The sequence below is a fragment of the Grammomys surdaster genome, unplaced genomic scaffold (genome assembly GCF_004785775.1).
Source record: "Grammomys surdaster isolate TR1022 unplaced genomic scaffold, NIH_TR_1.0 126612, whole genome shotgun sequence".
In the NCBI taxonomy this organism is placed as follows: Eukaryota; Metazoa; Chordata; class Mammalia; order Rodentia; family Muridae; genus Grammomys; species Grammomys surdaster.
In genome coordinates this window covers 1,963,152-1,989,438 of record NW_021621401.1, presented here as the reverse complement: position 1 = coordinate 1,989,438, position 26,287 = coordinate 1,963,152, and the positions used below count along the sequence as shown (strand labels likewise).

The following is a 26,287-nucleotide window of genomic DNA, read 5'->3' as shown; positions in this document are numbered from 1 at the left end:
GCAGTCGAAGCCCGCTGCGGCCCCTGAGGAAGCGAGGAGGCGGCGGCGGCGGCTGAGGCGGGCGGACCGGCGAGGCGGCGGCTTCAGGCTCTGAGGGATTCGAGAACTTCAGCAGTAGCTGCGGCAGGACCTATCCGTTTCGCAGGCGGCGGCCGGAGGCGGCTGCGGCGGCGGCGGCGGGTGAGAGAAAGGGAGCGCGCTAGCTGGGTGGGGGAGGGGCGGCGGGCTCGGCGGGAGGCCAGAGCGCGGGGAGAACGGCCCAGGCCGCCGCGCGCACGCGTGCTCGTCGCCTCAGCCGGCGCGGACGCCTTCTCTTACCTTCCTCCCCTCCCCCTTCCGCGGTTCCGGTCGCTCGCGGCCTTCAACTCCTCCGCCCCTCCCCCACATGACAACGGCGCGCGCCGCCGCCTGGTCTCGTTCGCGCGCTCCCGATGAGACAGCATTGCGCGAGGCTCTGATTCTCGCGTTTGCTCTACCTGGGGCTGAGGAGGCCATCATTCCGCGGTCGCCCTCTTCCGTCTTTCTGGTGGCGGGGAGGGGGCGGCAGCCGGGGCACTTGTCCCTCGCCCGAGCTTCGGACCTGCCGGTATCGCTGCTCGATCGACTCTGGCGTGGGTACCCGGTCCTTGCTAGGGGGGCCTGAGAAACGGCCGGAGCCGCACAGACTGCGGGGCGCCGCGCGGCCCCCTCCCCCATCCCCAAGACGGAAAGCAGGCTGGGCGGCCCAGTGGGCGCTGGCAGGAGGCCTTGAACTTTCGGAGGCCCGGATTTAGACCGTTCCTCCTTGTTAGTATCAGAGGCTATGAGTGTGTGCGAGGTGGCGGGGGTGGAGGAGGAATCCCCAAGTCTTAAGTAAGGAAAATAAAACCGCGAAAGCAGTCTGCGTGTATAAGGAAGACCAGTGTGCTCCTTCCAGTCCCGCTGTTTTATTTATTTTTTTACTTGTTGGTTTTATGAGCTAGGACCTCTAGATAGTCGTCTTGGTTGTCCTGGCACTTACCGTGTAGATCAGGCAGGCATCGAACTCAAGAGATCTGTCCGCCTCTGCGGGATTAAAGGCATGAGACACCACGTCTGGCTCCTACCCTGCTTTTAAAAAAGTCTCCTCAAATATTAAAACTAGGGAAACTTTTAGAGCTTTTGGATGGGGGAAAAAATTCTTGACTTAACAGCCTGGCTTGTGTCAGCCATTACTTGGCGATGAAATTCTTCCTTTCTGTTTCCATTTTACACTTCTTTTAAGATGTCTCTGAATTAGCCGGGCGGTGGTGGCGCACGCCTTTAATCCCAGCACTTGGGAGGCAGAGGCAGTCGGATTTCTGAGTTCGAGGCCAGCCTGGTCTACAGAGTGAGTTCCAGGACAGCCAGGGCTACACAGAGAAACCCTGTCTTGAAAAACCAAAAAAAAAAAAAAAAGATGTCTCTGAATTTAGGATTCAAAGGAAACTGTTGCTTTTTCTCCGTGGGAGTGGGCTTAGGTTAGGTCTGTTCCTGGATTAATGCTGTAGCTTGTATGCCTACACACAGTTAATAGTGTCTCAGCTCTGAGTTCTCCGTATTTTTTACTCAACGTCCTTTTCCTTGATCATTGCTGTTCTCACCGTAGCTGTTGCATGAATAAATTAGTTCACTAAATTTCTACTTCATTGTAGTTTGGCATTCTGATAAATTTTCCTCCCTTCCCTCCCATCTGTTCTTTGAGAGCCTAGCATACTTTGGGCTCCTGTTTTAAGTGCTTCCTGATTTTGGTAGTTGTGATTTCCCTTTTAGTGTTTTCAATACTGTTTTTGGATGTTGGGATGTAAGACCACTTCCCCCCTCCTTTAGCTCTTATCTGAAAATTCTCCAAAACTGTGATTTTAATACCTTTTGCCTACCTTTCATTCTTCAGGAAGGGTTTGGGAGGATTTTTGTGTGAAATGGTGGAAGTATGAGTAAATGGTTAGAAGGACTGTTGGAAGCTTTGCAAAGGATACAAGATGAGAAAGCAATATAAAGCCCTAGAGTGAGAAAGGAAGAATTGATTTTTCTTTTTTCAAGACTATTAAGAGTAGTTGTTGGAAGGTACTACAGAAACATTAAGACTTTTTGGCTGTTAAAAAAGGTTCTACATTTCTTAGATTTAGCCTTATCTGTTATTCTTGACTCTCCTAGATTTACTTTTCTTACTTTTAGTTTTCTCTTGTGTTAGCTGTTGAGACAGAGTAGGACTTAGGTTAGGCTTGAAGATGGCCTGGGGCAAAAGTACATCTGGGTGTTTGCTTTACATTCAACATCTTCCTTTATTTTTTTTTTTCACACTTTGGGGACATGTCTCTACCCTCACCCCCAGACTAGGATTTTTCTGTGTAGCCCTGGCTGTTCTGGAACTTGTTATATATAGACCAGATTGGCCTAGAACTCAAGAGATCCTCCTGCCTTTGCCTCTCAAGTGCTGGGACTAAAGGCAGTGCCACCAGAGCCTGGCAACATACTACAGTGGATTTTTGTGTGTGTGGTTTTTTTCTTTTTAAAATCCTGGCATTGATATAGTACTACTTCTGTAATTTCATCCAGCTCCATGTCGTCCATCTGCTTTTATTAACCTCTACTTTCCCTTGGTGTGTGTGTGTGTGTGTGTGTTTGTTTTGATGCTAATTTTCTTTCCCATGTTGGAGAACCTATTTAGGAGAAAATGTATTGGAGGAAAAAGGTTAAAACATATATAGTGAGAAGGGAATAGAGAATGAATAATACAGTCCAAAAAAAAAAAAGTGGAGTTCTTAGTAATGTTGAGCTGGGAACAACATGAAAAGGTAGAACCTTACAGGAAAACAGTGTTAAATTGAAGAGTAAAGCAGGACTTAGAAAAAAATAAAGTGCAAGAACAGGGATTGATTGGTTGAAAGTCAACACTTTTAGATTAAAGATACAGAATTTGAACATTTTTAGGTACTTGCAGAGAAAGTATGAGAACAGTTGGAACAGAGAAAGAATTTATATTTAGACTGGGTTGAAAACAAAATATTTAACGAGAGTTAGCCAGACTTGGAGGAGCTGCAAGCCGTGTGATAAACCTTACATACAGGGAAGGAAACTAAAATAATAAAATCACTGTAGTCCATAAGAGCTATGAATATTTGGAATCAAAGAGATGGCTTACCTTTCCTATGTGAAGTATAAGCTTACGTGTTCATGATTTCTGTGTTTCTGATGTGCTTACTTGCCTGTAGTTTGGGTATGAGACTGCATAGGACACTTGGTTTATGTTAGCTAGCCAGTTTACCTATTTAGATACCTACGACTGTTTAATCCATTTTGTGTTTGTTCAAGTTAGCTTAAATATTTATTTTCTTGGAGGAGGCTTTGAAAATGGTCTTAGGCTTTTATTAGGTGATTCTGATCCATGGTGTTTGTTGTGCTATTTGGATGACTTAGTTACCAGTAGTTACATTCAGAGTGTTTGGTGAAGATATTTGTGTATTGTGGCCAGAGAATAAAGGGATAGTGTGGAGAGATTTCGAGAGTAACTAGATTTCTTGTTTTCTTAGAGAAAGGGAAATATTAGTATAAAGAAGAATGGCTTAGAATTTGAAAGTACATTGTGAGAAAGGGCTTAAAAGTAGATGGTGAGTAGAAAGGGTAAAGTGTGGGGAGGATAAAGGGGGGAATTTGTTTGTAGACTAGTGGAATGAGGAAACATTTTGCTAATGGAGATTCAATGTGAGACTTAAGTGTTGAACTAAGGGCTAAGTAAGAGAGCCAGGGATGTGGGAGATGTGGTAAGTAGTTAGATTGGAGCCAGGAGCCTGACTGGTGTCTCCCCGCTCCCCCTCAGGAGCGGTGGTGCCCCCTGGGCACAGGGCCATGTACAACGGGATCGGGCTGCCGACGCCCCGGGGCAGCGGCACCAACGGCTACGTTCAGCGCAACCTGTCCCTGGTGCGGGGCCGCCGTGGTGAGCGGCCTGACTACAAGGGAGAGGAGGAACTGCGGCGCCTGGAGGCTGCCCTGGTGAAGCGACCTAATCCTGACATCCTGGACCACGAGCGCAAGCGGCGCGTGGAGCTGCGATGCCTCGAGCTGGAGGAGATGATGGAAGAGCAGGGGTGAGGGAATGGGTGGGGAGAAGCCAAGCACTGACTAAGTGCTTAGTTTGGGTGTTAGGTGGGATGTGTGGAAAGAAACTAGAGCTGGTTGAAAGAGTCTTAAAGAGGAGTTTTAAGGGAGAAGGAAAATGAGCTTGAAGAATTGAGAAGAGGCATGGGTCAGTGCATAGTGGGATGTCAAGGAGCTGTCTGGAGTATTAATAGCAGTGTAGGGGGGGTCTGAATTATTTAGCTGAATTTATGAAGGGGAAGGGGAACATGAATGAACAAAAATGTGCTGTGTGGGAAAGGAGTATAGGGTAGAAGAGCTAGGTAACCTGATAGGTGTTGTTATTGGTAGGAAGAGAAAGGTAGGTGGATTGAAGGATTGCGGCTGTGGAAGGTGGCAAAGGCAGAAGATCGGAATTGAAAGAGAATTTGAATAGAGGATATCATGAGTTGTCAGAGAAGTGAAGTTTTGGAAAAGGAGCACATTCAGGCAGAAAACTGTTTAGAGCAGTGGTTTTCAAACTTGAGCGGTGGTATCCTTTTATACATTTTGTCTTCCTTGAAGTCCCAGGAAATAAAAGATCTATTGTTGAAGTTGGGAAGGCGCACTGGGAACTCCACCAGCGAGCCGTCCTCTCTTGGCGCCTGAATTGTAGCATGTTTAAAATCCACTGTTCTAGAGAGCATAGTATAGAGAAGGAAGGAGTATCGTGGAGAAAGATCAGGAAAACTTAAGGAACTATTTGAGTGACAATGAGTACAAAGTACTGTGTGTGCATGGAGTAGGAAAAAGGACCCTGTCGGAAAAGGAAGCAACTAAAAATTGGGACTTGGGAAAACTCCTGTCATGCCCTAACCTTGAAGGGAATTTATCCTTCAGGTACGAAGAACAGCAAATTCAGGAAAAAGTGGCGACCTTTCGACTCATGTTGCTGGAAAAGGATGTGAACCCTGGGGGCAAGGAAGAAACCCCAGGGCAGAGGCCAGTGTGAGTGTTGTTCTCTTTGTTCCTTCTTCGGGATCTATGCAGTTAGTTACTGTTTCCTATTCTTTTTACCCGGGTGGGACTCGGTTTGCCTTCATCTTCCTTAGTCCCTAGCCTAGCTGTTTAACTTCTCCTCGTAATTAAATTCTGAATTAGGGTTCTGACCTATGTTCTCTTCAGGGTAACTGAGACCCATCAGTTGGCAGAACTGAATGAGAAGAAGAATGAACGACTCCGTGCTGCCTTTGGCATCAGTGATTCCTATGTGGATGGCAGTTCTTTTGATCCTCAGCGACGTGCTCGAGAAGCTAAGCAAACAGCTCCTGAGCCTCCCAAACCATACAGGTACTCAGGAGAGAAGCCTGAATCTGCTTCCTGGTTAAAAATACTCTGTTATGTATTATTACTAGAAGACTATTTCCAAACTTTATTTTTGTTTTTTGAGACAGTCTGTGTAGCTCTGTCTATCACTGGAACTATGTAGAAGAGGCTGGCCTTTAAATCACAGAGATCTATCTGTCTCTGCTTTCTAACTGTTGAGATTAATGGCATTCATTTTCCATGACTCCTGGCTTATTTCTAAACTTGTAGATTTTGTTGTTTTTTGGCTCAATTTATGCCAATTTATTTCCTGGAGGCCTCTTGGACATTGGATCCCTTGGTGCTAGAGTAAGAGATGGTTCAGAGTCGTCTCAGTGCTGGGAATGGACCCCTAAAAAGAGCAGCAGCTAGTGCCTTTAACTGCTTATCCAGCTCTCCAGCTCCAATTTTTATTTATTTAAGCTGGGTGTTGTTTTGCATTCCTTTGATCCCAGTATTCCAGGCAGATGCAGGCGGATCTCTTGAGTTCCAGTACAGCCAGAGTTACATAGTAAGATCCTGTCTCAAAACAAACAATAAAACTAGGTGACACATGACTTTAATCTCAACATTTTAGAGGCATAGGCAAGAGAATCTCTTGAGTTGAGGCCACCTTGCTTTGCAATAGGTAGTTCCAGGACAGTCAGGGCTGTATAGTGAGACCTACCTTAAAGCATGCGCACATGCATACCCCCCCCCCACACACACACTCAGGACTTACATTTCCTCCCCAAGACAGGATTTCTCTCTGTGGCCCTGGCTGTCCTAGAACTTACTCTGTTGACCACTTTGGCCTTAATCTCAAGAGATCCACCTGCTTCTGCTCCCCCACCCCCACCCCACCAGTACTGGTATCAAAGGCATATACTGCCACTGCCTGGCCAATTTAAATCCTTTAATTCTGTAGTTTTCAAGCACAAAAGATTGGCATAAAGCAGTTGTCCAAAGGTGAAACTTATCAGTGAATTGCTGCAAGTATATTCATTGGGTAGTATATTCATTCATTGGGGTGATATTTTTTTTCTTTTGTATATGAGTGCTTTGTGTGCATATAGAACTTGTATGCCAGAAGAGGGCACCAGATTGCATTATTGTGAGCCATCTGTGGGTGCTAGCAATTGAACTCAGGACCTCTGAAGCCATCTCTCCAGCCCCTAGGGTGAAATGTTTTAAAGAAGTTTGTCTTAGTACCTAGAATCTCTTTGCCTTTTCTCAGCCTTGTTCGAGAGACCAGCAGTTCTCGCTCACCAACTCCAAAGCAAAAGAAGAAGAAAAAGAAGAAAGATAGAGGACGGTAAGTTGGTTGGAAAGTTATACTAGTATCCAGGGCCAACTCTATGTTAGACTTCTAGAAGTTGAGTTTGTTTTCAGATAGCAGAGAATCAAATTTGCAGTGACAGTTGAAGGGGGGCAGAATTACTTTACAGGTTTCAGCTGAGAAGAAATGTGTGTACTTAGTGGGAAATGATTGACTATGTAGCCCAGCCAAAAGAGGTAGCAGTATTTGGGATTTGAATTTTATGTTTATTGATTGAATTGTAGAAGTGAATTAAGTGTGGCTGTTGATGGTTTTGGGTTTCTTCTGGTGCTTTTAAAGTGTTTTTGAGAATTGTAGGTGTGACAGCTAGAAAGAAAGCCAAGTAGAATGACTTGTTTCTAAACTCTTTTTAGCAGGTCAGAGAGCAGTTCTCCTCGTCGGGAGAGGAAGAAGAGTTCAAAGAAGAAGAAACACAGGTATGAGGTGAAAATTCTTTTAGTTGTTTTGTTTTTTAAAATGACAGGGTTTCTACATAGCCTTGGCTATCCTAGAATTTAAAATATAGACCAGGCTGGCCTCTGACTTGGCAGAGATCTGTCTACTTCTGCTTAAAGACATACACACCACCAACTTTGGCTAAGGTGGAAGTTCTTGGAGTGATTGGAGGTAGCTCTTAAGTTGAAGGGTTAATGATTTTTCCCTATTTTTCACAAACAGGTCAGAATCTGAGTCCAAGAAACGAAAACACAGGTAAGAAAGTTTGTTAGTTCTTAGGGGAGACATAGTGGCACATGGGAATGGTGAATTGTTGTTTGATGACTTTGTTTTACTCTATATTTTACTCTCCCTCCACCCCCCTTTGTTTTTAATAGGGCACAATCTTTAACTTACTTGTTATCAATAATATTTGAGCTGTTACTTCCACTTCACTTCAGGTTCAGATTTTATTACTATTTTAAAAATACCTTTTAAACAACATTTTTTTCTTTTCTAGGTCTCCTACTCCAAAGAGCAAACGTAAATCAAAGGACAAGAAGAGGAAACGGTAAGTGTGCTTGGAGGAAATAGAAAGATGCCTCACTTGGGGAAGGATTGAAATTAATTGTGCCATTGACTGACTGGTGGTTAAGGATTAAGAGATGGGTTATTGAAGAAGAAAACACAAAAAATAAAACTTGAGTGGCTTCTCTGGCTCAGGAAGTGAATGCCCTTTCTACCAGACCTAAAGACCAGAGTTTTATCTGTAGGATGTATGTAATGGAAGGGGAGAATGAACTCCTATAACTTGTCTCTCTGACTTCCTTCTACAGACTTCTTACTCAAACTACATATAATTTTTTTAAAAATTTAATATTTTTGACAGAGGGTCTTTTTTATATGTAGTTCTATTATAGAACCTGTGCTGTAGATGAAGCTGGCCTCACCTCATAGAGATTGACATGACTCAGCCTCCCAAGTCCTGAGATTAAAGGCAGGGCCAACCATGCCCAGCCAACTTTGTTTTTAAGAAGAAATCAGTTTGGAGAATTCATGATATGGTATGACAGTCTGCTGAACTTTGTGGTGGTTTTCCTTCAGGTCTCGAAGTACAACACCAGCTCCTAAGAGCCGTCGAGCTCATCGGTCAACTTCTGCTGACTCTGCTTCTTCCTCTGATACTTCTCGTAGTCGGTAAGGGGTGGTCCAAGAGAAATGGAGGGAGAGGGAGTGATGGGTTAATCAATTTAATATTTATTGAGCGCCCACGGTGTGCTAGGCGCTGCACAGACCATTCCGAAGACACGGTCCCTGCCCTCTAGGAGCTGACAGGCTAAAGCAACAGGATGGACAGACATATACATTTCCCCTTGTCTTTTTTATTTTATTTTTATTCTTTGTTTGTTATGATGTATATGGACTGCCAGAATAGGGCGGGGGTGGTTTGCTGGTTTGGTGTTGTCTGGGGGAGGAAGGAGTCCTTACCCTGGCTTCCTTAATCGGGGAAGGCTTCCTGAAGGAGGTGGGCTCAGAGGTGAGTTGTGAATGAAGTGGGTAGGGAAGGGCCTGGGTGGAAGGTTTGGGTATGTTGGAGGGTGGTGAATAATGGGGTAGAGGGACTTATATTAGTTGGGATTATATTGGGAAGAGCTAGAACAACAAAAAAGAACTTGTATTTTTGAAAATGAATTGAGTCATGTGACTAAGAAGGTGTTTTGTTTTGTTTTTTTTTTTTTTGGTTTGGTTTGTTTTTTAAGAAAAAGGGTTTTCCATATAGGAAAAAGGATTCCCACCGGGGGGGGGTGGAGGGGGTTTTCTATTCTTCCTTGAGCTGATTTTTCCTGGTCTCCCCTGCCCTCCATTAACTCACAGGTCTCGAAGTGCTGCTGCTAAAATTCATACAACAGCCTTGACTGGACAAAGTCCTCCCCTTGCTTCAGGGCATCAAGGGGAGGGAGATGCACCTTCTAGTGAACCAGGTGCCACCAACATACCACAGCCTAGTAGCCCAGATCGCTCTACAAAACAATCTAGCAGTCCTTATGAAGACAAAGATAAGAAGGAGGTATGTTCTAAGTTGGTAGGTGTTCATTGGCTTGCCGTAAGTGATGTGCCTTAGATGGACAAGTGTGGTAAATAGTGTAGTTGTATTGTAGCTTATTAAGACAAAAGCTTGTCCTTTAGATTATGGTTGGTTCAGAGATCAAGGTTGGCAAGGAGCTATAGAAAGCAGTAAGTATGTTGGGGGGTGTGAGTAGAATGGGTGGTGGTTTCAGAGAAATGGATAGTGTAAGCAAATATGAAGATTTATGGACAGTATTCAAAGGATACGGAATGAGAGAAAGAATTCTCTGTGTTAGAACTCAGCAATGTGGATAAGTTTGGTGGTGCATGATGTCCATTCTATAAACAATTACTGAGAAATATTTGAGTACGTAGTCCAACATTCTTCATTCAGTTGCTGAGAGTCTTCAGAATGAAACTTCAGTGGATATTAGTAGGTTTTATGTCAGTAACTTGTTTATATCCATACAGTGAAACAAATTTTTTTTGTTTTTTGAAACCAGTACATCTGTTTTATGACTGATTGAAATCCTTAAAATGAACTGAATGCTGCAACAGCTAAAGCTGCCCTCTTGGGTTGAGGTGGTGTTCCTTCAAGGAATCCATATCTGAATCTGTAATAAACAATTTTAGGTGCCTCATACACCCAGGCACGGTAGTGCTTTGTCTCTCATAGTCTTCGGACTCCAGTTATGCTTCCTCTTGTGCTTGGCAGAGTAGCCACATTTGCCACAGGTCAACTTCTGAAGGTGGTGGTAGGCACCTTAGAACCGCAGCAGTGGCATAACGTGCATGTTGAATCATGACAAAGGATGATGTTTTCTTTCGTCATCTTGCTTCTGCCCAACAAAAGGGTTTTTTTTAAACTTTTAATTTTACTATTTAAAGTATCTGTATTTTTTTTATTGTATGCTTGTCATGTTTTCAATCCCTTGATTTAATGCTACCAGTCTGAAAACTTGAAGGAATGGCCTTTTTAGTAGTTTGTTTTATATTCTCTATCTAGTTCTGTGGCTGTTTCTACTGGTTTCAGTAATTAGTGTAACTTAAAATCTCCCATATTGTGTCTCATTTAAAGATAAATTATAAGTTGGTCATCTTAGAAAACTTAGCTGTTTGCTATGGTATTTTCTGTAATTAAGGTGTTTTTATGGTTTGGCCTATCCGTGTAAGACCTTGGTGAATTTTTTTTGTGTGTGTATGTATGAGGGGAAGTGAAATGGGTTATGTGTGTTCGGAGGTCAAAGGATAACTATGTATGTGTTCTGTGGCTTGAACACTGGTTATCAGGCTTATGTTGCAAGTGCCATATCATTGGCTGTTGGCCGGTATTTTGAGACAGGGTCTCCTTACATAGCCCCTGGCTGTCCTGCAACTCACTACATAGTTCAGGCTGGCCTTAAACACTCAGAGCTCCACCTGCCTATGCCTCCCAAGTACTGGGATTAAAGGCATATATGGCCATGCCAGGCCCTTGGTGGTACATTTTAACATAAATCATACTCTTTAAAACCTTGTGCCCTTTTGTTAGTCCGTACTCAGGTGTAAAGTTATTGTCACCCAAACTGCTTTCTCTTTTTGTTTAATTATACCTTTTTTGGGCCTTGTGGTAGTGTTCATTTGTAACCCGTACATACTGCCAGACTCCTTCCCTTGAAAAGGAAGGAACCTGCAATGGAGATGACTTACCTGATGAATTCAAAACACTCATCAAAAGACTGAATAAGTTTAAGAGAATAATGCACAAAGTAAAAAAAAAAATTAAGGAGTAAGATAATACAAAACTGTGGGAAATAACTCAGTAGGCAAGTAATTGCAAGTGTGAGGACTGGTGGCCCATCTGTAACCCCAGTATGCAAAATGGAGACAGGGCTGTCTATAAGGCATACCATAGAACAGATGGTATTTTGTTGGCAATGAGTGTTTTCATTTTCTTTTCTCTGAATTATTACTTGAGGTTAGAGATTGTCCATGTAATCAGGTTCTCTCCCCCCCACTTTATTTTCTCATTGTAGAAAATGCATTTATTTTGTATGTGTGCATGTGATGGGTGCATATGTGCAGGTTATAGAACAACTTTGAAGAGTAGGTTTTTTCTTTACCATTACATAGGCCCAGTGGTTTGTAGCCTACTAAGCTATCTTACTGCCTCCCCACTAAACATTTCATATTGTCTTGTTACTGAGTGTAACTGTGGGTAGGGAAAGGGTCAATTGGTGTAAGAGGTATATAGAGTAAAATTTTATTAGAAACTGTTTGTATCATATGGGGGTGATACTGAAGTTTTGGTGTTTTATTACTACTCCTACTTTTCTTTTCACTCTTAGAAATCTGCAGTTCGACCTAGCCCCTCTCCGGAAAGGAGCAGCACAGGGCCAGAACTACCTGCCCCCACTCCGCTCCTTGTTGAGCAACATGGTGACTCCCCACGACCCCTTGCAGCAATCCCGTCCAGTCAGGAGCCAGTTAACCCCTCATCTGAGGCTTCCCCAACCCGGGGCTGTTCACCACCTAAGTCTCCCGAGAAACCTCCTCAGTCATCTTCCTCAGAGAGCTGCCCACCATCCCCTCAACCTACCAAAGTTTCTCGGCATGCCAGCTCTTCTCCTGAAAGTCTTAAACCCACACCAGCTCCTGGGTCCCGTCGAGAGATTTCTTCTTCACCCACATCTAAGAATCGCTCACATGGCAGAGCAAAGCGGGATAAATCTCATTCTCATACCCCATCTCATAGAGCAGGGAGGTCTCGTAGTCCTGCCACTAAGAGGGGACGATCTCGATCTAGAACCCCCACCAAGAGAGGTCATTCCAGGTCCCGATCCCCTCAGTGGCGAAGGTCACGATCTGCACAAAGGTGGGGAAAATCTAGAAGTCCCCAGAGGCGTGGCAGGTCAAGGTCTCCTCAGAGACCAGGCTGGTCTAGAAGCAGAAATACTCAGAGAAGAGGCAGGTCTAGGTCAGCAAGGCGAGGCAGATCGCATTCTAGATCTCCAGCCACTAGGGGCAGATCCCGGTCTAGAACACCAGCTAGAAGGGGTAGGTCTCGGTCTAGAACACCTGCCAGGCGGAGATCACGGTCCAGAACACCTGCCAGGCGTAGGTCTCGGTCGAGAACACCAGCTCGCAGGGGCAGATCTAGATCGAGAACTCCCGCTCGGCGCAGGTCTAGGACACGATCACCAGTTCGAAGGAGGTCTCGAAGTAGATCCCAAGCTAGGAGAAGTGGTAGGTCTAGGTCCAGAACACCAGCCAGGAGAAGTGGCAGGTCAAGGTCTAGAACACCAGCCAGAAGAGGGAGGTCTCGGTCTAGAACGCCAGCCAGAAGAAGTGGCCGATCTCGGTCTAGAACACCAGCCAGGAGAGGGAGGTCACGGTCCAGAACACCAGCACGACGACGATCTCGCAGTAGAAGTCTTGTAAGACGTGGAAGATCTCACTCTAGAACACCACAAAGAAGAGGACGATCTGGCTCATCCTCAGAGAGGAAGAACAAATCTAGAACATCTCAGAGGAGAAGCAGATCCAACTCAAGTCCAGAAATGAAAAAATCTCATGTTTCCTCAAGACGGAGTAGGTCTCTTTCTTCACCACGATCCAAAGCAAAATCTTTGAGGCGAAGCCTTTCAGGTTCCTCTCCGTGTCCTAAACAAAAGTCACAGACACCAACCAGGCGAAGTCGTTCTGGTTCTTCGCCACCTAAACAGAAGTCAAAAACACCACCAAGACAGAGTCATTCAAATTCTCCTCAGCCTAAAGTAAAATCTGGAACACCACCAAGACCAGGATCTGTAACAAACATGCAGGCTGATGAATGTGCTGCAACACCACAGAGACAGAGCTGTTCTGAATCATCACCTGATGGTGAGGTGAAATCAAGGACCCCATCAAGACAAAGCTGCTCTGGGTCTTCTCCTCGAGTGAAATCTAGCACACCTCCAAGACAGAGCCCGTCTAGGTCATCATCTCCACAACCCAAAGTGAAGACAGTAATATCACCAAGACGAAGCCATTCTAGCTCCTCTTCTCCAAGTCCTAGTAGAGTGGCATCTAGGACACCTCAGAGGAAAAGCAGATCAGTGTCTCCCTGCCCCAAGGTAGACTCTAGATTGTTAAGACATAGCCGTTCTAGGTCCTCTTCACCAGATACCAAAATGGAACTGGGAACACCACTGAGACACTCTGGATCTACATCGCCATATCCAAAAAGCATGCTTCAGACACCACCAGATCAAAATCTTTCTGGATCAAAGTCACCCTGTCCCCAGAAGTCTAGGGATTCACCAACAGGAAGCGCTGGATCTTTTTCCCTCTGTTCAGGTGTAACACCTAGTGGTATATTACCAGGGGAGAGCTGTTTTAGCTCCTCATTTGTGCAACAGAAAGGACAATCTCAAAGTTGGCCAGATACTTCAAGTCCAGAAGTCAGGCAGACTCACTTGGAATTTTCATCGCTGCAGAGCAAATCTCAAACATCTCCTAAGGGTAACGTTTCCAGATCTTCATCTCCAGTCACTGAGCTGACAGCCAGATCACCAGTAAAACAAGATAAAAGTGAACTATCAACAGATCCAAAGCTGAAGTCAGGAATGTCTCCTGAGCAGAGTAAGACTAAACCTGACTCTAGCCTATATCCTTTAGTAGACTCTAAATCTCTTCTGGTACAGAGCAAATTGGAGCCTTCTGAATTAAAAGAGAGACTAGGTTTAATTCAAGAGGATGTTGCATCATCTTGTATACCAAGAGACAAATATAGTCCTATACAGGATAGGCCTGAGTCCTCCACAGTACTGAAAGACACACCTAGAGTACTATTAAAAGAAAGAAGTGGACCTGGGTCACCTCCAGGCACAAGAGACCAAAAAAGTTTGTTACCTAATTTAAGTCAAGATGAGTTAATGGAAGTAGAAAAATCTGAGCAACCTTTAAGCCAAGTTCTACCCAGTTTATCTCCAGAACATAAAGAAATACCCGCAAGTAACTTTGAGTCATCTCCTGAAATAGAAGAAAGGCCTGTTGTATTGTCTGCTCTTGACCAAAGCCAGTCACAGCTTTCAAAAACAGCAGAAATCCCTGCAGTGGCTTCATGTTGGGGTGGGCCACAAGTTTCTCCAGAACATAAAGAACTATCTCATTCTCCCCCTAGGGAGAATAGCTTTGACTCAACTTTAGAGTTTAGAAACTCAGGCCCTGTTTCAGAAGTAAATACTGGATTTTCTCCTGAGGTTAAAGAAGAATTGAATGGACCATTCCTTAATCAAACAGAGGCAGATCCATCTCTGGACATGAAAGAACAGTCAACTAGGTCCTCCAGACGCAGCAGTTCTGAGTTATCCCCAGAAGTAGTGGAAAAGGTAGGAATATTTTCAAGTCAGAGTGTATCTTCGCCTGTACTTGAGACTGTACAACAAAGAACACCTTCAAGAGAAAGAAGTAGTTCTGCGTCTTCTCCTGAACTGAAAGATGGTTTACCCAGAACTCCATCTAGGAGAAGTCGGTCTGGGTCTTCTCCAGGACTTAGAGATGGGTCTGGGACTCCTTCTAGGCATAGCCTGTCTGGGTCCTCTCCTGGGATCAAAGATACATCTCAAACTCCATCCAGGGGACGAAGTGAATGTGACTCTTCTCCAGAACCGAAAGCATTGTCTCAGACTCCGAGAGCCCGAAGTCATTCTCCATCATCCCCAGAACGCAATAACAAGAGTGTCACTCCTCAGAGAGAAAGAAGTGGCTCAGAATCATCAGTAGAACAGAAAACTGTGGCTAGGACCTCTCCTGGGCAAAGAAGTCGATCTGGGTCTTCCCAAGAGCTTGATGGAAAACCCAGTGCGTCCCCACAGGAAAGAAGTGAGTCAGACTCTTCTCCAGATTCTAAACCCAAGACTCGAACTCCTCTCAGACAGAGGAGTCACTCTGGATCATCTCCAGAGGTTGACAGCAAATCTCGACACTCTCCCAGGCTCAGTAGGTCTGGCTCATCTCCTGAAATGAAAGATAAGCCGAGAGTGCTACAGAGGGCTCAGAGTGGTACTGATTCATCTCCTGAACACAAGATATCTGCCCCTCGGGCCCTGCCCAGGCGTAGTAGATCAGGTTCATCAAGCAAAGAGAGAGGCCTTTCTCCTGAAGGAAGCAGTAGTTCTGAATCTTCTCCAGAACATCCCCCCAAATCCAGAACTGCTCGAAGAGGCTCCAGGTCTTCAGTGGAGCCAAAGACAAAGTCTCGCACACCACCTCGACGCCGAAGTTCTCGATCATCTCCTGAGCTAACCAGGAAGGCCAGAGTCTCTCGTAGAAGCCGGTCTGCCTCCTCATCACCAGAAACCCGCTCCAGAACTCCACCAAGACGCAGAAGAAGTCCTTCAGTATCGTCACCAGAGCCAACTGAAAAGTCGAGATCTTCACGGAGGAGACGCTCAGTTTCCTCTCCCCGTACCAAGACAACTTCAAGGAGAGGCCGGTCTCCTTCACCCAAACCTCGTGGACTCCAAAGATCCCGATCCCGCTCACGTAGAGAGAAAACCAGAACAACTCGACGTCGAGATAGATCTGGATCATCTCAGTCAACATCACGAAGAAGACAGAGGAGCCGGTCTAGGTCACGGGTTACTCGGAGACGAAGGGGTGGCTCTGGTTACCATTCAAGATCACCTACCAGACAGGAGAGTTCTCGAACCTCCTCTAGACGCAGAAGAGGCCGCTCCCGGACGCCTTTGACCAGTCGGAAACGATCTCGATCACGCACATCACCAGCTCCTTGGAAACGCTCTAGATCTCGAGCCTCACCAGCTACTCATCGGCGATCCAGGTCCAGAACGCCACTGATCAGCCGGCGTCGATCCAGATCTCGGACTTCACCTGTGAGTAGGAGACGGTCAAGGTCAGTGAATAGGCGTAGATCTCGCTCAAGAGCATCCCCAGTGAGTCGAAGGCGATCCAGGTCCAGAACACCACCAGTAACTCGTCGTCGTTCAAGGTCCAGGACACCAACAACTCGCCGTCGCTCACGTTCCAGGACTCCTCCAGTGACTCGCAGAAGGTCCAGATCCAGGACTCCACCAGTAACTAGGAGGCGATCTAGAAGCAGAACTTCACCTGTTAATAGAAGAAGATCAAGATCCAGGACATCCCCAGTCACTCGGAGAAGATCAAGGTCTCGAACATCTCCAGTCACCCGTAGGCGGTCCCGTTCCCGAACCTCTCCAGTGACAAGACGCCGCTCCAGGTCTCGAACTCCTCCAGCGATTCGGAGACGCTCTAGGTCTCGGACACCACTGTTGCCACGTAAGCGCTCTCGAAGCCGCTCACCTCTTGCTATCCGCCGCCGTTCTAGGTCTCGTACTCCTAGGGCAGCTCGAGGCAAGCGGTCCTTAACAAGATCTCCTCCAGCCATCCGTAGGCGGTCTGCATCTGGAAGTAGTTCTGATCGTTCACGTTCTGCCACTCCTCCAGCAACAAGGAATCATTCTGGATCTCGGACACCACCTGTAGCACTCAGTAGCTCTAGAATGAGTTGCTTTAGTCGTCCTAGCATGTCACCAACTCCTCTTGACCGATGTAGATCACCTGGAATGCTTGAACCTCTTGGAAGCGCTAGAACACCCATGTCAGTGCTACAGCAAACTGGTGGCTCGATGATGGATGGTCCAGGTCCTCGGATTCCTGATCATCCACGATCATCTGTTCCAGAAAACCATGCTCAGTCTAGAATTGCACTTGCCCTGACAGCCATCAGTCTTGGTACTGCCCGGCCACCTCCATCCATGTCTGCTGCTGGCCTTGCTGCAAGAATGTCCCAGGTTCCAGCTCCTGTACCTCTCATGAGCCTCAGAACAGCCCCAGCTGCCAACCTTGCCAGCAGGATTCCAGCAGCATCTGCAGCAGCTATGAACCTTGCTAGTGCCAGGACATCTGCTATTCCAGCCTCTGTGAACCTTGCTGACTCACGAACACCAGCTGCTGCAGCAGCCATGAACTTAGCCAGCCCTAGAACAGCAGTGGCCCCTTCAGCTGTGAACCTTGCAGATCCTCGAACCCCTGCAGCTTCAGCTGTGAACCTAGCAGGAGCTAGAACACCAGCTGCATTAGCAGCTTTGAGTCTCACAGGCTCTGGGACACCTCCAACTGCTGCAAATTATCCCTCCAGTTCCAGAACACCCCAGGCTCCAACCCCCGCAAACCTAGTGGGTCCTCGATCTGCGCATGGCACAGCTCCTGTGAATATTGCTGGCTCTAGAACCCCTGCAGCTTTGGCTCCCACAAATCTCTCCAGTTCCAGGATGGCTCCAGCATTGTCTGGTGCAAATCTCACCAGTCCCAGGGTCCCCCTTTCTGCCTATGAGCGTGTCAGTGGCAGAACCTCACCTTTATTGCTTGATCGAGCCAGGTCCAGAACACCACCATCTGCCCCAAGCCAGTCTAGAATGACCTCTGAGCGTGAGCGGGCTCCTTCCCCTGCTTCAAGAATGGTCCAGGCTCCTTCGCAGTCTCTTCTCCCTCCTGCACAGGATCGGCCTCGGTCCCCTGTGCCATCTGCTTTTTCAGACCAATCTCATTCAGTTGCCCAGACCACTCCTGTAGCAGGGTCTCAGTCCCTTTCATCTGGGACTGTAGCAAAGTCCACATCCTCTGCTAGTGACCACAATGGCATGCTTTCTGGCCCTGCCCCTGGGGTGTCCCATGCTGAAGGTGGGGAGCCACCTGCCTCGACTGGGGCCCAGCAGCCTTCTGCATTGGCTGCTCTGCAACCAACAAAGGAACGTCGGAGCTCTTCCTCCTCTTCGTCATCATCTAGCTCCTCCTCCTCTTCATCCTCATCATCATCCTCCTCTTCTTCCTCTGGCTCCAGTTCTAGTGACTCAGAGGGCTCCAGCCTTCCTGCTCAACCTGAAGTGGCACTGAAAAGGTGAGGGAATTAAGGGATCTAGGGAGAAGAGACTTATAATAATGGGTGGGGAGTCAGTCGGGAGGGAAAAATCTTGTCACCAGCACTTGGCTTTGAGAAAGTATGGGGGACCTTGGCCTTCAAGCTGGGAGTAGAAAGAATGTTGGGTGGGGGCTTTGTGGGGAGGAATGGGACAGATAAAAATCTCCAAAGGTTAATTCTCCAGAGGATAATGATAAGTTTTCCATCTCTACAGAGGACAGAACTAGAGGAAATGGACTTAATTTTACAGCAGGAGGGATGGCAGTTAGACCTCAAGAGGAACTCCCTGGGCTGGAAGGATCTTCAGAGGTCATCCCATCCCTCTCCCTGCCTCCAGGCAGGACGGCCCCTCCCCAGCCAACCTCCACTCACAGGGGCCTCCCCAAGCTGCGGCTCTCCAAGGAAGGAGATCACCCAGCTTCAGCTTCCACATCTGAGTCCAGGGGCCTTAATCCTTCATCAGGGACATTCTTGAGGTTTAACCTTGATCCCTTGTGCTTCGGGCCCCAGCCTGTTGCTTGTGTTAGCAGAGGTTTGGTCAGCTCTGTGCCACTGCTCCAGAGACGTGCTCACTGGCCTGCCTTCGTGTTTTCCCAGGGCTTTTCTCAGGCACCCCTTCCCCACTGCCGTTCCTCCAGGCCAAGGAAGGTAGGGTTGGGGTTGGGGCATCTTGTCTCCTTGTGACACCTTTCTTCTCTCACAGGGTTCCCAGCCCCACCCCAGTCCCAAAGGAGGCTGTTAGAGAGGGACGCCCTCAGGAACCAACCCCGGCCAAAAGGAAGAGGCGCTCTAGCAGCTCCAGTTCCAGCTCTTCCTCTTCCTCCTCCTCCTCCTCCTCTTCTTCTTCCTCTTCCTCCTCCTCCTCTTCTTCTTCTTCCTCTTCTTCCTCCTCTTCCTCCTCTTCTTCCTCCTCCCCCTCCCCTGCTAAGCCTGGCCCTCAGGCATTACCCAAACCTGCAAGCCCCAAGAAGCCACCCCCTGGCGAGAGGAGGTGAGTGCTTTCTTGCCTGTTGTGGAAGGGGGGCTTGGGGTGAGTTCTCCAGAAAAGGGACCCTGGGTGAGGTTCCTGCTGGGGTGCCTCGTGTGGACGTCTGTGTCTGGTTGTACGGGAGGAGGAGTGCTGGACTCCTCCCTTCCTCCCACAGTGTTGTATTCTGGTCAAGGGCTGCACTATCCAACTGAGGTCCCAGGCCAAATCTGGGAAGTCATAGGATTCTTCCTCCCTCTCCCCTCCCCTGACAAGCAGCCTGGTCTCAGAGATTCTAGCTCTAAGTCTCCCCATTGCTGCTGCAGGGCTCTGGTCTGGCCACCGTCATCTTCTCCCGACTCTGTCCACAGCCTCCTCCCTGTCTCCCTGCCTCCACGCCATTCTCTTCCACACGTAGCCAGAGGGATCTTTCTAAAACGCACATCTGGTTACTTCCCTTCACTTCACAAATCCTTCCGGGACGCCCTGTGGCCTGCAGGATAAAGTGCCACCTCTGCGGGAATGGCGTGTGAGGTTCTTCACCAGCTGCCCTTGCCCGCCCTGTGCTCCTCCTGCCCGCCCCCACACATGCCCCGTGCTCCGGCCATACCCAGCGCCTTGCAGTCTAAGGAGAGCCCCATGCCTTTGGACATGCTGTTCCTTCTGCCTGGGATTTCCTTGTCTGCCTGGTGAACTCGTTCTGCAAGACTGATTCAAACAACACCTCCGAGAAGACTGCCCTGCCATTTCCCTGTCCTGCCCAGGTCCCAATCCTTGCTCTGGATCCCCAGGCCCATGCATATCCATCCTGCTGGGCTGTTTCCTATGTAGGGGGCGAGTGTGCCTTCATTGTTGACCTCCTTTACTACCAAACAAAATTCTTCCAAGGGCAGGGACTCTTTTATCTTTGCATCCCCCGCTGCACCCTGTGCCCTGTCCACTGGGGCACTCGGTGGATGGTGTGCGGGCGGATGGGTGAGTGCGGACAAAGGTGGGTCTGAGGCTGGCCCTGTGTGGTGTGAGGTTTGGTGGTCAGGATCTGGGTGGGTGGTCCTGAATGCTTGGCTGGTGGGTTTTGGAGGATGTGGTGCTATAGAGGCTTGCTCTGCTCCCTAGGTCTCGCAGTCCTCGGAAGCCAATAGATTCCCTTCGGGATTCCCGATCCCTCAGTTACTCACCCGTTGAGCGTCGACAGCCCTCGCCCCAACCCTCACCACGGGATCAACAGAGGTAGGGCCTATAGCAGGAGCTAACAACCTCTCTCGCCTAGGTACCATAAATTTGTAAGCAAAACTTAAGTTTTTGGTACTGTTCTGGGACCTGATTTCTCTTCTCTTGTAGCAGTGAGCGAGTTTCCTGGAGAGGCCAGCGAGGGGACAGTAATTCTCCTGGCCATAAGAGGAGGAAGGAGACACCTAGTCCCCGGTCTAATCGTCACCGCTCCTCCAGGTGTGTCTCCTTGAAAGTCTGGCCCTTCCGAGAGCTAGTAGTAGGGACAAGGATATTTATAGTGGCCCAAAAAGACAGACTTGATGACCAGTCTTCTCTGTTTCAGGTCCCCATAATCTGGATTCCACCACACCTCATACTCTGGAGACATGAGTATTCCTCATTTTCCCCAGAAGAATCATGGGAGGAGTCTGTATGCCTTCCCTTGAACCTTGGCAGCATCTTGAGGGGAAGAGCTTCTTCCCCCTCTCCCTTCCCCCCCCTTTTTTTTTTGTTCCTGTGAAATGTTGATCTCTGTGAGTTTTTCCTGGTTCATGTGTTTTGGGGGGTTGGAGTGGGAGGGAATGTGAGTTTAGGGAGGGAGGGGCACAGCTCAAGACATCTAGGCCTCGGGTTGTAATGATCCAGGGAGCTAGTCCTTCAAATTCTTGGGTGACTGAGTACCTGATGGTTTGATTTGGTAAGTTGTGTTCTTGGAAGAGGAAGGAGCTGAAGTTGGTTGGCCCTGCTGCACCCCATTGACAAGGTTGTGAGACCCTCTCCCCCCAACTTTGTTTCTTAAGGCATTTTGGTTTTTTAAAATCTGTACAGCAAAAGCAACTTTTCTGTCAAATAAAAAATGAAAAAATGGTCTGTAGTCTTTTACTTGTGGTAAGAGGGAATAGAAAAGACAGCCAGATAGACAGCCAAATCCTTTTTTTTTTTATTGGGGGAATGGGTCTCTAGGGGGTAGGCCTGGGGCCCTCACTGCACAGCTTGTTCATTGGCACTGCCTCCAGAATCCTGTGGCTTCATCACATCTGGAAGCTCTGGAGGGCTGGAGAAGGGCTCAATGCGCAGAGCTTCGAAGGTGTCATCTATAGAAGGAAAAAAGAGCTATAGAAGATTCTGTTTTCATTTATTCACTTGCAGCAACTTTTCACTTGAGAGAAATTTACCAAGGCCATCATCACCTTCCCCACCTTGGTTGCCTGGCTTCTAATTCTGCCTCTGACTCCATTACATGTAATTGATATTGGATCCACATTACCCTCCACCAGGGTCTTTATTTCCTTGATACCAAAAAAGTGGCTGAAAAACCCAACTATTTCTCTCAAAGTCTGAAAGCACCAGGCAGACATTATGTAGCCATTGCCTTTCTCTTTCCAATTAGTTTGTTGTTCCACCAAACTACTTTGTTACAAGGACACTTTTCAGTCCTATAAAGCTGCCAAATTCAGGATGTCTGTTTCAATTCAAATGTCACTTCAGAGTACTTAGCCTGAGCCCTGCCTTAGGAATATTAGGTATTATCAAATATTAGGTATTACACCATTGTTAATTGCTTATTATTTTGAGGCAAGATCATATACCTCAAGACTGGCCTCCAATTTGCTAATGTATCGACAGCTGGGATTACAGGCATATGTCATACCTGCTTTTTTTTTTTTTTTAATGCATGGCTGGGGAATTGGACCCCCAGCTTCATGCCTGTCTGGCAAGTAATACTTTAAGCACAAAACAAATTATACCCACCCCCCTCCCCCAATCTTTTCTCCTGTGCTTGTGTCTATCTGGAAACTCCTGACCTGGCTCTTAATGCTACTGGTTGGTAAAACTAGGAAAAAAGGAGGGAAAGAGCTGGGGTTGGACCAAGAAGTCAAGGATGTGGACAAGGTGCTTTCTATTAAAAGCAATATGCACAATTAACAATTCTGGTCACAAATGCCAGTGGTGCAAAGGTTAAGAAACTGACCATTAAGGCTGGAAAGATGGCTCAGAGGCTAAGAGCACTGACTGATCTTCCAGAGGTCCTGAGTTCAATTCCCAGCAACCACATGGAGGCTCACAACCATCTGTAATGGGATCTGATGCCCTCTTCTGGTGTGTCTGAAGACATCGACAGTGTATTCACATAATGAAATAAATCTTTAAAAAACAAAACCCCAAAAACCTGGCATCAGCCAAGTGGTTGTGGTACACACCTTTAATCTTAGCACTCAGGCAGGTAGATCTCGGAGATGTTGGACAGCCTAGGCTGCACAGAGAAATTTCTAGGGGTTGGGGGAGACCAAAACAAACCTGACCCATCACTTAAACTAGTACTAGTCTAGATAAAATGCCATTTGCCAAACCTTTCTAATACCAGTTAGTGGTAAGAAACTTGCTTTATCCTTCAGTATGAACATTTGAGTGGCAAAGGCAGGGAAGGCAACCTAATTCGGTCCAGAAACCTAATGCTGTCAGCTGCTTCCAGAAGTGCTCCTGCAAATCCCGTAACACATTCCATTTGCCAGAGGGTTAATAAAGCCTTTGCTTCAGAGTCTTGTTCATATCTAATGCCATATCAGGAGTTGTGAAAACACAAGTTACTGCCCTTAGCTTTGACATAACTAAAATTATGTTAGGCTCCAGGGTCTTAGATTCTGTTTGGAGAAAAAGGCTGACTTGTGAGACTACAACCTTATTCAGCTCTAAGAAGCAGATCTGGCCTGTGCATCTTCACCTGCCTTATAAGTGCCTCAATGTTGACTCACAGGCAGTTAGTTACCTTGGAGTAGATAACTCACAGGGTATTTATCATGATAAAAGGATATTTGCAGCAAGCCCTGCTTCAGGTGCCAGTGGAGATGGGGATTCCAGGCTGGGTGTGGCAAGACAATTGGCTATAAATAAGGATGTAGCTTGGTGAGCTGAGATTTACTTTACAAAACTAAAAAAGGATAACTAGAACTATACTTTTCCTATCTTAGCCTCTTGTCAGACTGCTTTGCTTTTAATGAAGGTCAAAGGCATTGAATTTTCTGGAACCGAAATTATGAATGGTTGTAAACTGCCACGTGGGGACTGGGAACTCAACCCAGGTCCTCTGTAAGAGCCAATATTCTTAATTGCCAAGCTGTGCTCGCTTTGGCAACACATATACTAAAATTGATCGATAAAGAGTCCTGCACAAGGATGATACCCAAATTCATGAAGCGTCCCATATTTAAAAAAAAAAACAAAACCCTGCTGAGCCATTTTTTCTACATTTTCTTCCCTATATACACAGTCCCTGGGTCCAAAGCTGTGAAAACAAGCCCCAGGACCACCACCCCTGTTTAAACTCTCAGAGGCAAAGGATAAAAAATGATTAAATCTCTACCTGCCCCTCAGGCAGGGTCTCTACATTGGCCTGGCTGTCCTAGAATTCCCTTTGTAAATCAGGCTGGCCTCGTCATAGGATGAAAAGGCATACACTACTGGTATAACATGTGATCTAACTTGTCCTTAAAGTCTAGCATAATCTGTCTGGGTGTGGTAGCACACACCATTAATCACAGCACTGGGGAGTTGGAGGCAGAGGCAGGTGGATCTCTGATGAGTTACAGGGATTTGCTAAACATAGCCTGGCACTGGTACCTGGCTCCAGCCAAGTAAGTCTGCCTGTCATCCATAGCACTTCACTGTCCTGGCCTCGAAGTCTGCAAAGTGAAGACAATGGTCTCACAGGAACTGTGAAAAGATTAGGTGGAGCTGGCTTCAGTGTGACACCTTTAATCCCAGCACTTGGGAGGCAGAGCAAATTCCAGCCCAGCCAGTACTGAACTCCGTGTATAAAGAACAAAAAAAGATGAGGTGGGACAAGGCCAAGTACTCAATAAATCCTGTTAAATGTGGCCGGCACCAGGAACCTGCGAGTTATTGTTAATTTCCATACCTCCTGTTTGTGTTTCAATTTTTAAAAATTATTTTTTATGTTTATGGGCCTTTTGTCTGCATGTGAGTCTGCTCTGTGTATATGCCTGGTGCTTGAGGACACTAAAGAGGGCTTCAGTCCTCTGGACAAAGAGTTACAGTTCTGAGGAACCCAACTCCTCTGGAAGAGGAGCCCTTAAATTCCTGAGCTATGTATGTCTCCAGTCCCTATGCTTTGCCTTTTAACAAGGAAACAAATACCCCACGCTCATGCTCTTTGTGGACTGAAAAGGCATTCCCTGAAAGCTCAGAGGAACAGCTATAGGCTTCCAAAGTTTCTCTTCTTTGGATGTTACCAAATGCTAGTTACCATCCAGGCTAGCCATCTTACCTGCTCGGAAGGCCAGGCCCACTGTGGCTGGGGCCTGTGGCCGTGCTGTCTGACTAGTGAAGCCACACTCGCCCAGAGTTTTTCCATCATCAAGGAGCTGATCGTCCTGAAGAGAGAAGCAAGGTTTGGGGAGAGGCCCTAAAGGAACAGGTCTCAAAGAGAACCTGCTGGCCAGGAACTTAGGGAGTGATCCCTAAGTATAAAACACATATTCCAGGACTATATCCAAGAATTTCCAAATCTGGCCACACTGATGGCTCACAGCAGTTAAAAGCTCTGGCAGAGAATCCCAAGGACATTTTTCTAGCACGTATATAAATTGGTTCATAATTCCACTTCCATGGGCTCTGATCCCTTTGGCCTCCAAAGCACCTGTACTGTGCGTGTGTGGGCAGGTACCACACAAAAAATAAAACTCACAGGGCTCTGGATTCTGGCTTTTCTAAGCTCTCTAGATAAATCTTAATTCAAAAAGTTAGATTTTTTTGGAGAAAAGATCTCGTACTGTGTTTTGTTCTTGAACTTCTGATCCTCCTATCGTTTTTCCAGCTTAGGGTTTCATGCAGGCTGTGTCAACACTCAACAGAGCTGCATTCCTGACTCCTATCAAGCCCCCCACCCCCAATCAACCTTAAATTTAAAACGGGAATTGCTGGAATTCCCAACTCATAGGTCGGCAAGAAGTTTTAATAACCTCGAGAGGCACAGAAAGCAGCACTAAGAACAAAGATCGAAAGGGTTTTTCAAGCAAAAGCCCAGGGGGTATGAAAGCAAAGCCCTGTAGAGACAAGAATCCAAGCTCTAATCCGGAGCAAAGGGTTAGCTCATGCTTACAGCTGGAATCAATGTACTTAAATTACTGACATCACGCTTCTGGGAAGCCTGAATCGCTTTGGGGGCATGAGGATCCAACTCCACAGCCTGGCTTACTGAAAACTGGAGCTGGCTTCTGAAGTAAAAAGGTGAGCTTGAATGCGAGGAGGTGGTTCTAGAACATCAAGAGACTGCTAAGGATAGACACTGGTTAGGTGAATCACTGGCAGGATCTTGACCTATCTTCTAGACAACACTTGCATTCCTTGAGTTCCACCTCACCCTCTGACAGTGGGATCCCGGTGGGCTCCCGGCAGACCGAAGCTGGCTAGCCAGGAACAAACCCTGGCTCGGCCACGACTTTCGGCTGCGTAAGATTATCGAGGCCTCGGTTTCCCCAACCGTTGAGCAAGGCGGCCTGGCAGGGCGGGGCGGCTGCCCCGGGAACCGATGCTGCCGGCCCTTCCGCACGATCAAGCGACCCCCCTGTTAAGTGTCCTGCCTGGCCCCCACGCGCGCAACCGCCACGCCCGCTCGTCCCACCTTGTACAGCCGCTGCTCCTCTGGCGGCCGCTTGAGGATGCCCTCGACGATGCGCTTCAGTTCGAACACGGTGCTCGACTCCTTGGCGTCCGTGAAGATGGTGGTCTTGTGGCGCCGGATCATGAGAAACACGTCCTAAGGACGGCGGGCCCGCGTCAGCGCTAGCCCGCGGTCCCCGGCGTGGCCCCGGAGCCCCCGCCGCCCCCGGCCCCGCGCCCCTCCCCCCCGCGCCCGCTCACCATCCCGGCGGCTGCTTCTGGCTCGACGCGCCGGCGCGGCCGCGCTCCGCCCCTTCCCAGCAGCCCAAGCGCGACCCAGCGTGCT

General features: G+C 47.4%; 2 protein-coding genes across 7 annotated transcripts; one reads left to right on the top strand and one right to left on the bottom strand.

Annotated features, from left to right (window-relative positions):
- On the top strand, nucleotides 1-21,189 carry Srrm2 (serine/arginine repetitive matrix 2). 6 transcript variants are annotated; one of them, XM_028760898.1, is made up of 15 exons: nucleotides 1-180; nucleotides 3,818-4,088; nucleotides 4,957-5,064; nucleotides 5,242-5,406; nucleotides 6,638-6,715; nucleotides 7,093-7,155; nucleotides 7,397-7,429; nucleotides 7,674-7,724; nucleotides 8,258-8,350; nucleotides 9,029-9,221; nucleotides 11,548-18,122; nucleotides 18,847-19,134; nucleotides 20,227-20,340; nucleotides 20,452-20,559; nucleotides 20,666-21,189. In XM_028760898.1, the coding sequence occupies exons 2-15, from the start codon at nucleotides 3,847-3,849 to the stop codon at nucleotides 20,673-20,675; spliced, it is 8,121 nt and encodes a 2,706-aa protein (XP_028616731.1). In that variant the 5' UTR covers nucleotides 1-180; nucleotides 3,818-3,846; the 3' UTR covers nucleotides 20,676-21,189. The 6 variants fall into 6 exon arrangements, with proteins under 6 accessions (XP_028616731.1, XP_028616736.1, XP_028616732.1 ...); XM_028760899.1 differs by lacking the exon at nucleotides 1-180 and having other exon boundaries at nucleotides 3,832-4,088; nucleotides 7,096-7,155; XM_028760901.1 differs by lacking the exons at nucleotides 1-180; nucleotides 20,452-20,559; nucleotides 20,666-21,189 and adding an exon at nucleotides 19,482-20,101 and having other exon boundaries at nucleotides 3,832-4,088; nucleotides 20,227-20,331.
- On the bottom strand, nucleotides 21,188-26,254 carry Elob (elongin B). Its single transcript, XM_028760904.1, has 4 exons — nucleotides 26,203-26,254; nucleotides 25,964-26,098; nucleotides 24,608-24,713; nucleotides 21,188-21,416 (listed from the first exon to the last, which is right to left on the bottom strand). Exons 1-4 carry the CDS (start codon nucleotides 26,203-26,205, stop codon nucleotides 21,304-21,306), a joined length of 357 nt encoding a protein of 118 aa, XP_028616737.1. The 5' UTR covers nucleotides 26,206-26,254; the 3' UTR covers nucleotides 21,188-21,303.
- Between the last annotated feature and the right edge of the window lie 33 nt (nucleotides 26,255-26,287).

Bases quoted from the DNA above. Each gene is read 5' to 3' on its own strand.
- Srrm2 (XM_028760898.1), top strand. From the start codon at position 3,847: ATGTACAACGGGATCGGGCTGCCGACGCCCCGGGGCAGCGGCACCAAC. The intron at 5,065-5,241 runs GTGAGTGTTGTT...TGTTCTCTTCAG, and splicing joins ACCCCAGGGCAGAGGCCAGT to GGTAACTGAGACCCATCAGT. The intron at 9,222-11,547 runs GTATGTTCTAAG...TTTCACTCTTAG, and splicing joins AAGACAAAGATAAGAAGGAG to AAATCTGCAGTTCGACCTAG.
- Elob (XM_028760904.1), bottom strand. The intron at 24,714-25,963 runs GTGGGACGAGCG...TTCTCTCTTCAG, and splicing joins AGGAGCAGCGGCTGTACAAG to GACGATCAGCTCCTTGATGA. The intron at 21,417-24,607 runs GTAAGATGGCTA...TTCCTTCTATAG, and splicing joins GGGCCTGGCCTTCCGAGCAG to ATGACACCTTCGAAGCTCTG.